We start from the raw sequence: 11,596 nt of genomic DNA on the forward strand, positions 1-11,596 counted from the left end.
GAGGTAACTCCTCTCTTAAAGGTTATTTAGACATAAATTAAATTCACTCAGGTGACCATTGATTTATTCCCTTTTTACTTTGTACGATTGAGTTGGCATAATAGATGGCGATCTATTAATGCTAAAGTCAATGGAGACAGGGAGTCAGACATCTTGCCTCTAGTTTCTATTGATCTTGGAGGCATCCTATTCCTACAGCCTCATCAGTCTGTCATTTGATAAGACTTCAAATTAATTTTTAAAAAGCAAAAACCACACGAGAGGATCCAGCGATTGTATTGAAGGAGTCAGAAATACAATTCAGTCACTCTGTATGTGTTTTAACATGTCCTCTGTTTAATTGCAGGCACGTCTCCGAGTCTGAGTCCTGTAAGCTCACCTAGCCATGGCCCAGTAGTCGGCGGTTCTCAGGTGACCCGCTCTCCAGTGGAGTTTCCAGACACTGCTGATTTCCTCACTAAACCAAGCGTCAATCTTCATAAACCTTTAGGATACACTCTGGGTTCCACAGAATTCCAGCCACAGTTCAGAACTTCTGGCACTTTTCACTGCACTAGGTAAAACGTCTGATGGTCTGCTATACAGAATTATTTTGATTTTAAAATGGATGCGCTAAATTCAGTCAGAATTTAAAACATGCCTAATCTTTTTCCTAGAACTTCCAACTTATTACCAAGTTTTGTATGATATAATTAATGGGCCAGATTTCTCAAAATTTCTAATGTAAATTTCTAATGTTTCCATTGTAAATGTTATAAAACTTTTACGACCATTTATCGAAATAGATGGTATATATCTAAGTTTATTAACCCTGGTTTTCTTCCATGTATTTTTTGTTTGTTGTATTAGTTGTGGACGTCAGATGCTGAAAACGATTCAGAGTGTGGAGTCTGGGGAGAGTAATTTACAGTCTGGTACAGAATTTCTGCATAGCCGATCAGGTAGCGTTTCAAGGTCCATTAATGCTGTGTGTGATCTCATAGCTAGAGTGTCCTGAAAGGTCACGTTTGAGTATGATCTCAGTGATATTAGAAATGACACGTGCATCCACATGCCAATCCAGTTTATTTTGTCAATTATTGTGTCCATGACATCACTAATATTATGTGCTAATGTAATGAGTGTTCTATTTTGATTTAATTTTTACATCAATATATAGGTTAGTGTCTAAGGCAAGGTGGTATGTCTGTAATAATAATGTATTACAATAATTGATCATCTCATTCAGTTCCAAAACATGTAGTATTAAAAAAAAACCTTATATATTCTGTCATCAAAAATTGACACATTATTCTGAGATTAAGTTAATTATTTTGAGATTATGTTTACCCAATCAGAAACATATGTCAGTCATTCTGTAGTAGAAGCAATGTATCTTGTCAAATGTTTTCATGTAACCTTTGATCCTGTTTAAATCCTTTAACATTACTAGAAGGGTTTACAATGAACCCACTCATGTTTTACCATGTGCCAATTAAAGAAAAGGCTGCACTCTGAGGGTTTTAATCTTAAGATTTGTGTCTGTTCATTTTGATTTACCATACTATCATTAAATAGTATTTTAAGAATATGGAGATGTCAAATACATTTTGAATAAATACTTTAAAAACTTTGACTAATTACCTTGCCTTACCTGCAGGGGCCAGTAGTGCATCACACAGCTAGTATGCCTGTTACACAGGTGTAGGTTATCCTGCAATGAGTATTATCCATCATCTGCATTTAACACCACCTCTAAACACACAATGACAAGTAACCTCTTACCCAGCACTGTTTTGTACAGCTGATTTCTGGAAACTGGCCATGTTGCAGATCAAATATTCCCAAGATATTTTATGTGCAAAATAGTCAACATATTTGCATAATCTACAGTATGTGATAAATCTTTCACCGAAAAGCACTTCTGACATTTATCTTTAAAAAATAAAAAATAAACAGATTTATGATATCCTAATTGTCTTTGTGTGGGGGAGATAATGTAATAAAAAAAAATACTACAGAACTAAATATAAAAGTGTTATTGTTACCCAGAGGGGATTCTTCTCAAGGGAAGGGGAGAAACACATTTCATCATGTATCTGCATACATACATAAATCCAAATGTACTTTTAATTTAAAAAAAAAAAAAAGTTGTTGCACTGTGTTTATTTTACAAGATGTACAAAAACCTAAACTGAACAAAAAGAATGGTTTTCTTTTATGTACAGTTAAAAAAAAAAATGATGTGAGCATAATTTAAATCTTTTATTTAACATCATGCCATAAAAAAAACAACAAAAAAACCTACAAAATGATATTCTATAGGGTGATGCAAAACTTTTGGCCAGAGCTGTACTCAAAGAATATTGTTTCCCCGAAGGTGAAGGTGTTGAAAGCACAAGTGGTAACAGACTATTCAGGGAATCGGATAAGAAAGAAGAAACACCAAGTGAACAATACTCATACACGAGAGAATGCAGCAGCAGAGGCAAAGACGATCCAGAACAGCATCCAGAGCCGGCACTGAATAATAAAGAGACTGAGGTATGAGGGAAACAGGGGTGCCTTCAACCAAGAGAATGTTTGTAACTAACTCTGAACAATGCTAGTTCAACGGCTTGAACCGCTTCTGTGCTCGACAAAAATTAATTTTATTAGGCCACTAAAATGTAAAACTTGAAGTAGGTTCAGCTTCCTCTGGAAACAGTGTGGTCCAGTAGTTAAAGTCCAGGGCTTGTAACCAGAAGGTCACTGGTTCAAAACCCCACCTCTGCCACTGTCTGACTGACTGTGTGACCCTGAGCAAGTCACTTAACCTCCTTGTGCTTGTGAAAAAAGTTAAAAAATGTTTGAGCATTTGCTTAGTTGAACACACCCCAGGTTTCTCTTGCTTGCTGCACCTTTTTTTTTTTGCATACTGGTTTGCCCCAAACTATTAAAGGTACTTTATTGGTGTCACTTCAGATAAGAGAGCCCACATAAGCACCCTTTTTTATTTTAATACACACATTTAGGGATGAGTAAGTATAATGATTTTGCACTGCACGTTATAATTGCAGTTAGCTACATAAAATAACACATGAGTTTCCAGAGCTCAGAAACAATTAATGTATTGTAGTGCCATTGACTTTTATTGACGTTCTTGTCATTTTTCGTCTCCCCAGCTTTGTAAAGTGTGTTCAATTACAAAGTTATCTTGTTTAAGCGGTTGAAGAATTATATCAGAAAAACCTAATGGGAATGATGTTTCATGTACTGCAACACTGGAGATCAAAAAATGTGGCTTAATGGATCTGTACAATTGAGAAAGCTGTTCCAGATCTGCTTTGACATTATCACTAGGTTTCATAGGTTGTTAATGTTGATGATAGTCTTTAGAATTAATTAACAAATCTATGCCAAATATACAGTATTCTTTAAATGATATGGGTAATTGCTATTAATAGAAAGAATAATGCAAATATACAAATCATTGACTGCCATTCCACTCCCAATGGAGTTTAATAGTTCTAATAGCCTATTTAATAAACTTAAATAGGGCACATTTTTTATAAAGTAACATTTTATGCAGATTATAGATCTGCTTAGCACCAGAGTAGAGATCTAATTAACAAAAAGTGATTTTTTGGCCACATCATATCTAAAACACACAAGGCTGGTCAGATTTCCCACATCAACAAGGGTTGTTTAGTTCACTGCCGTAATTCACCCAAAAGAACATTCGTCTAATGTAAAATATGTTTTCCTTTTTCCTGTGTGGGGCAGGACTTTTCATTAGATCCGATATTGGAAGATCTGGAAGACCTGATGGAAAGTGTCAACAATTGGAATTTCCCCATTTTCAATCTGGTGGAGAAGACTGGGGGAAAATCAGGAAGAATACTCAGTGTGGTTAGTTGAATTGTTGACCTTTTTCTCTATAAGTCATTACAGTTTATGTGGTTAGTTTCCTTAGTGTAATTCTATCAATTTGCCCTCCTCTTAATCTATCTATTGATCTGTAAATCTTGGTTTGGTTATTAAGTAATCTTCTAATTCTAGTAATGATTTACATTGGAAGTCTATCTAGCTATTCTGTGTACTGTCTAGTATCAAGATGCTTCATAGTACACAGTGCTTCATAGTCTCCATTATAAGCTGGAATACATAAAGGAGACTAGGTCAAGGTGCCAAAAATACAAACTAAAATAGAGACTATGGGGGCTTTTGCAATAGTTACAGTATATGTGTATAAACATTTTTAGAGAACCACTTTGTTGATGTGATGACACTTTGTTGTGGCAGTCTTTCACACACACATGACTGAAAGAAATGTGTACCGCTATAGCTAAATAGCCTTTAAATTTAATGTGAATGACCATATTCATTTTTAACACAATGTTATAAAGTTAAACATTTCATCACAAATTACTAAAATGTACTTAAATATTACAGGTCAGTTACACCTTGTTTCAGGATGCAGGTTTATTTGAAATCTTTAAAATACCAACCCGAGAATTCATGGCCTACTTCACTGCACTAGAGAATGGCTACCGGGATATCCCTTGTGAGTATTGTGGACACAGTTAAAGAAAAACAGTGGCTGAAATATAGATCTTGCATGCTTGTTTTTGTTGCGCTTTGAAATCTTTGTTGGATATTTAGGAACAAGGAATGAAAGCTATATACCATAATTATGTTTTATTGTTGATAAGAGATTTATAAGAACCATCTGACTACATAATTGTTGTTATTTTAATAGATCATAATCGCGTCCATGCCACGGATGTGCTTCATGCTGTTTGGTACCTGACAACACGACCAGTCCCTGGATTCCAGCAAATACACAATGACCACGTCAATGGGAGTGACACAGGTAATGGAGAAAAGAAAAGATACACTAACTCGACTTCAGCTCTTTCACATTTGTGTATGGCCAGCCATTTCTCTCTCTCTCTCTCTCTCTCTCTCTCTCTCTCTCTCTCTCTCTCTCTCTCTCTGACACAGGAAACACATACAGATGTATCAACACACTTGAAATGCTGCTCATACAGTTGTGCCATTTTAGGTTTCAGCATAACAATATACAAATATTGTAGGTCTTTATATTTACAAAGTAATCATATCTGTCCATTCAGTAGCATAATGGACAGTTCATGTCTATTTTTGTTAACGATACTGGATGTACCATTGATCCACAGAAACTTAATTAAAAACATTTGCTGACTTATCTACCCCCTCTGCCAAGAGTACAGTTGCCATTAGATAAGAAAGGCTCCATTGTGATTGAGATCTATTCTTGCTGCTGAGATCAGCATGTTTTAACACTGCAGATTCCTATTTTAATTTTTTTTAATGGAGCTGTGCCTGCGTCACTGTTTGACTAATGAACCCTGCAGTGTATTTCCTTGAAATCCTAAGCAGTTTCCCAAAAGGGGGGTTAAGAAAATCTGGGTACAAGAATATTTATCCTCCCTTTTTTTTAAGCCGCAAGTTAGACAGACATATGCAAATATACACCAAGATTCGATTCTTTGGTGTCTGTTTACTACATTATTCCAGAATTTCTCATTCTGCAGGTTCTATTGGATAAGAGTGGTCGAGGCTCTGTGACTGTACTGGTTCAGTTTGATTAACATTTTTTGTATTGAGTGGTTTCTCGGAAAACAAAAAAAAATAAACACAGTACTTTCAGCTCCATAATCCCCATGACCTTTAATAATACAGCGATTCTCTTGTTGGAAAACAAAATATGCCCATCACTCAGCTTGTTTGGTTGATGCTACACATGCACTTTAAATGGAATAATATATACACCGAAATACCATACCAAACGAATGAATGAATGAAAAACAAAATGAAACGCTAATAGATTCTGTGGGTGCTGAACAAAAAATGCAAGTCTATGCTTGACATTAATTGTGAAGTAGTCATTCATTTTATGTTCTTATTGATAACATGTCTAATGTATAAGTACCCTTTGTTTCTAAGACTCGGACAGTGGGATTTCCCCGGGCAGAGTGGCCTATGCATCCTCTAAAACCTGCCCAATACAAGATGATAGCTATGGCTGTCTGGCTTGGAACATCCCTGCCTTGGAGCTGATGGCACTGTATGTAGCAGCAGCCATGCACGATTATGATCATCCTGGGCGTACAAATGCATTTCTTGTAGCCACTAATGCCCCGCAGGTAAGTGCATGTACATTGTGATGCCACCTGCATGTTTGATGTTTGTATTATTTCTCCTCACACTGTACTATAATTTTTTTAAACTTCCTTTTACACAAATTTTCACAATTGCCCGGTAATCGTCAGTTTTCTTTTTTTTTTTTTTTTTTGCAAAGTGCTAATTTTCAGTCTTTGGTATTTTTGCATAATCACCCAAGCACCATTTTAGATTAGGAAACTGTGTGTCATACCTTGTCAAATGGCCTTCTAAAATGTCTTCACGATCACTGAGTCTATACATTTTTTTTTTTCACTATAGTCTATTAAATCTGAGGTGACATTCCTTCTTGCTTATACGTTTATGATTCCTGAAATGTTTTTTTCTCAGTGTAAAAAAAAAAAAAAAAAAAAAAGGTTCTACTGCAAATGTTTATCATGAAAAAGCATTATATCTGGGTTGATGTTTGTAAATGTAGTGTTTTCCAATGTCTTTATACTGTGCTTTTTGCTAGACTATGAAAACAGAAAATGTGTAAATAACAATTCGTTTTTTTAACACACGTTTCAGTTTTTGTTTTATTCCCAACATTAAAAATGTCAGTTTTCATGGTTGATATGTAAATAATTTCTAAATGAATAGTATTATTTTTTTAGAACTTGTCCTTGAATAAAACACTTCAGTTGAATCTACTTAAAAGGCAATACTAACAGGGCTCTTTTCTTGAGCACCGTAACTTTGATTAATTTATTCTTGAGGTTAAAGTAAGCTCAGTAGCGAGCTGGCATCAGTAATATAGGCAGCTAAAACTACAGTTTATTCATTAAACTAATTATTTTATATATATATATAGATTCTGAAACAAACAGAATCTGATATTCATATAACTGTAGATTTACAATTATCCTTATGAATCCTCTCAAGGCTTAATTTGAATGGCCACATTATTTATTGAATTATTGTGAGACATTTAACATGTAATTTAACACGATGATACGCCCTACAACTTCTCCATAAATATGGACACAAATTTTGAAACAACTGATTCAAATTATCAGACACCCACCTGGAGGTGCTAACAGTTACACCAGTACTTATTTTCCTCGTTCTCTAATCAGTTTTGATGTCAGTCCTTGTGAAGTGGAAATGTTCACGTTCTGAGCACCTTTCCAATAGGTTGTGTTTTTTTTTTTTTTTTCAGGCTGTGCTGTACAATGACCGCTCAGTCCTGGAGAACCACCACGCAGCCTCCGCGTGGAATCTCTTCTTGTCCCTGCCAGAGTTCAACTTTCTGTCTAGCCTGGATCACGTCGAGTTTAAACGCTTTCGTTTCTTGGTGATTGAAGCCATTTTAGCCACAGATTTGAAGAAACATTTTGATTTTCTTGCAGAGTTTAATGCCAAGGTTGGTGAACAGATTCAGCAGATAATGCAATAACATGTCTTCTCTTGAAACTTAACCACTGTTACTGAAAAAAAATGTTCATTTGGCAACAGATCCACTTCAATTCCTGTTGTATTGTAAGGAGCAGTATTTATTTGTGTTGCTGTATAATTAGTTTTAAGGCTTCATTCACTGACAAGTATCACTATTTAACATGTTTATATTGTTCACTAAGTTTTTTAGCATTAGCATTGACAATTCATGCAGCTTGTTCATACACAAAGAATGTTTCTTTACAAAAGAACACTATTTTAAATACATGTCTTATTATCCAGGATAATGACCAGAGTTCTGTTTCTGCCTGAAAACAGGTTAATGATGTGAACAGCCCAGGAATAGACTGGACTAATGAAAATGATCGTCTCTTAGTTTGCCAAGTGTGCATTAAGCTGGCAGACATCAATGGCCCAGCGAAAGCCCGTGAGCTGCACTTAAAATGGACAGAAGGCATTGTCAATGAATTTTATGAACAGGTACTTAAAAACAATGACAGATTTCATTGGAATTTATGTGGAGCTTTTCCATGAAAATCCCTATGGTAAAACAACAGTATTAAACAAGATTTAAAAAAAAAAGAGATTTACCCGAGTAAAAAGTATTTAAATTATTCTGACAAGTATTCTGAAAGTTTAGATGGCATATAAACCAGTCCTAAATGAAAAAAAAGGTTGTGCTAATTAAACTAATGAGAGTCAATTGACTAATTTGTAAATGTTTTTATAAGGCAAATTATTTATAAGGCAATGTATTAGTGGCTGAGAGAATATTGTGAAATGGTCCAGTAAACTGATTTGAATACTGTATAATATATATGTATATATCTACTGTGTGGTATTTTTTAATTTATTTAGTATAACACAGTTAAACTATCTGATTTTGTCTAGTAAGTCAGGGGAAATGGCACCTAAACATTTGATACGTTGTCACTGTAAGCAATGTCTCAGAGAAGCACTGAGTTGACATTTTAACTGCAGTAGATGATTTAAAGTAGATCCAAGACATTACTGTGTCCACTTTCCATTTCTTATCTTAAGTGGTTTGGTTTTTTAACATCATTTTAGTACTTTTTGTTGCTTGGTGAAGCAAGGGGTTGTGTAAATCAGAAATAGTTACTAAATACCCCAGTAGATTTATATAATGTCTCATGGACTCAGTGGAGGTAAATTATAGACATGCAGGTCAAGGAAAAATGCCGTTCTCATGGCACATACTTTCACTTTGCTATTTTAACATTTGTGGATTGCATGTGACAAACTTTAAAGTGAATTACTAGTTCATTATTTTTTAGTCACCTATCAGGATGTAACTTGGCAAACCTCTATGTTGCTGTGTTGTTCACAGGGAGATGAAGAGTCTAATCTTGGTTTACCAATCAGCCCGTTTATGGACCGGTCTTCACCTCAACTGGCAAAGCTGCAGGAGTCCTTCATCACACATATTGTTGGTCCGCTGTGTAACTCGTATGATGCAGCCGGTTTGCTTCCAGGCCGCTGGATAGAAGAGGATGAGGAGGTGCCGGAGTGTGCTGAGGAAGATGAAGATGGAGATGAAATAGAAACAGAAGATGATGACATGGAAGAGGACATCACACCAAGTAAGCACAGATCACAGTCCTCTACTAAATGAGATATGGATATAGATTATAGCAGTGCTGTCAGACATTTCGTTCAGAAACCATTAAAAGAGCAGTCAAGTAACAATGTGTTTGGTGACTAGCCAGACCTTTATAATTATGACCCACTGTCTCATTTGCACCTAAATGGCTACATCGGTGCTAGTGTTTTGGTTTAATCCAGGCCACTTACTTGATGTACAATTTAAAAAATGCCAGTCGTGACGTTCATAGCTGCTGCAGTCCTGTGCAATTTATTATTACCAGATTAAGTTATATGTGTTCATCCTAGTCAGCATAATATGCTGTAACAAGTTAAATCATTGATGTGATTGGAATAGGATTTATGAGTCTTTTAAAGAGAGCTCTCCAACAGTAAGAATGTAATGTAAAAATATATATTTTCAACATTATTAATATATATATCAATGTCAATTTTTGTTGTACATGATATTCCAAACATGACTGTCACTATTATCTTGCCAGTTCACTTGCAGCCTGTAGTAGGTTCATTCTGTGACAATTACCCTACTACTCCCATTTAAGTAATTGTTTAAAAAGAAGGGGGAAAAAAGCATTCAGCCATCACGTATTAGTTTTCTGAATCTTTTTTGTTAAAATCCCTCCCGCAGAAAGGAGAAAGAGCAGGCGACGGATGTTCTGCAACATCATGCACCACTTGACGGAAAATCACAAAGTGTGGAAGAAGGTTATCGAAGAGGAAGAGAAGAGCAAGTCTGAACTGAATAAACAGCAATCTGAGAACTCATCTTTACCTCAAACATCAGATGACATCCAGGTAATTGAGGAGGAGGCAGAGGAGGATGAGGAGAGACAGCAGGCGGAGGAGAAAAAGTGACTCTAACACAGTCCTGCTGGAACTCAAAGGACACTGTGCTGTGCTGACACCAGAGACACATTTCATGTTACGTAGAAAAGGCCTTAATACTGTGAGAGGATTCTCGTGAATTAAGCGGGAACCCCACTCCTATGCACTTTCACCCATGGAAATAAAATAATAATAATAATAATTACAAAAAAAGCATACTTAATGAAAATAAATAAACAACAAGCTTGTATAACATGAAGTAAGGGCCTCACTGCCTTCCGTGTTGTAAAGTTAGATAGCTGTGATGCTGCCTTGTTGAACACAGAATGCTTACTTTCCATGAGGTACTTTAGAGATATAAAACAATTTAAAAAAATCTAATGACACTAGTTACCAAAGTGAACAGTGAAAATATGGAAATGTAGGTGATTCAGAGTACCCTTCAGATTTCACAAAAAAAAAAAATACATTGTGCCTGTCTGAGACTAGTACTGAACACTTCAGTGCAGACTGTATACGAACCATTATTTCTCTGAAAACTACAGTTTTACCAGAACCTTTGATAAATTTGGTGACTGTAAAAGCAGACAGTAACATTAGAACACATGCAAGCTCTGAAGTTTTGACTGAAAAAAAAAAAAAAAATTCTAAAAATCACCTGCATCAATTTTGATGCCTTTTATCATTGTGTATAACCTGCCTGTTTGGTTTTTACTTTCTGTATAAAAAACTAAAAAAAAAAAAAAAAAAAAAAAAAAGAAAATCAGCAATGCAGTGGCCAGTCAGTTCAATCAACTCAGAAAAGTCCATTGTTGTTTACCACATAGCATACAGAACAGGAAAGAGGTTTTAATGAGGGGTTATTTTTCCTTTTTTGTTTTACTATATATATTTTTTCACTGTTACTCAGGATTCACATTTAGAAGCATTTAGATAAAAAATAGCTATTTCACAAACTCATGGAGTCATAAACAAAAACTTTACAAAACCGTTTTTATTCTTTGTACGGAACATTTGCAACAACTATGTATTAATTTGATTTAAACCCTCCTCCTTTAAACTGTTAAAGAAAGGTGAATAATTATATTGCCAATTACCCCACAAATGTACAATTCATTGTGGTCTCATTTATTTTCATAACAACCCTAGTAATGAAATTCTACAAATACATTTCAAAATGGTGTTTGATTATGTTGCAGCTTAGTGAAAACAAAACAGATTTCGTACATTGAATAAATAAGGTTGACCATATATGAGGATAGGATTAGATTTTTCAGTTGTCCTGCGCTATATACATTATTTTAAGAGATACTTTTTGTTGTAAACCCACTGAGTCTTGTATCATAGTTCTACAAACATTTAATATTTTCACAGAATATATACTTTCGAAACGGTTTACATGTATATATATATATATATATAGGGCCTTAATATATATATATATATATATATATATATATATATATATATATATATATATATATATATATATATATAGTATTAGCATCCTACAGTATTTCCCCAGAACAGTATAATACTTGCTGTTACATCTTCACTATATCACAAAATAATATGGCAACATAAC

The 11,596-nt window shown here is 34.9% G+C and overlaps 1 protein-coding gene across 1 annotated transcript in view; it reads left to right on the forward strand.

The window, feature by feature from the left end:
* LOC121329848 (cGMP-inhibited 3',5'-cyclic phosphodiesterase B-like) overlaps positions 1-10,374 on the forward strand; it is a 68,093-nt gene extending 57,719 nt beyond the window's left edge. The window contains exons 6-16 of the mRNA XM_041275760.1: positions 347-557; positions 850-941; positions 2,360-2,523; positions 3,745-3,870; positions 4,414-4,525; positions 4,721-4,834; positions 5,950-6,149; positions 7,328-7,531; positions 7,882-8,043; positions 8,912-9,164; positions 9,815-10,374. Coding sequence (XP_041131694.1) covers positions 347-557; positions 850-941; positions 2,360-2,523; positions 3,745-3,870; positions 4,414-4,525; positions 4,721-4,834; positions 5,950-6,149; positions 7,328-7,531; positions 7,882-8,043; positions 8,912-9,164; positions 9,815-10,041 — 1,865 coding nt within the window. The 3' untranslated portion in view covers positions 10,042-10,374. The remainder of the gene's footprint in view (positions 1-346; positions 558-849; positions 942-2,359; positions 2,524-3,744; positions 3,871-4,413; positions 4,526-4,720; positions 4,835-5,949; positions 6,150-7,327; positions 7,532-7,881; positions 8,044-8,911; positions 9,165-9,814) is intronic.
* Positions 10,375-11,596: the final 1,222 nt, after the last annotated feature.

Source organism: Polyodon spathula, chromosome 17, assembly GCF_017654505.1.
Source record: "Polyodon spathula isolate WHYD16114869_AA chromosome 17, ASM1765450v1, whole genome shotgun sequence".
NCBI classification, from domain to species: domain Eukaryota; kingdom Metazoa; phylum Chordata; class Actinopteri; order Acipenseriformes; family Polyodontidae; genus Polyodon; species Polyodon spathula.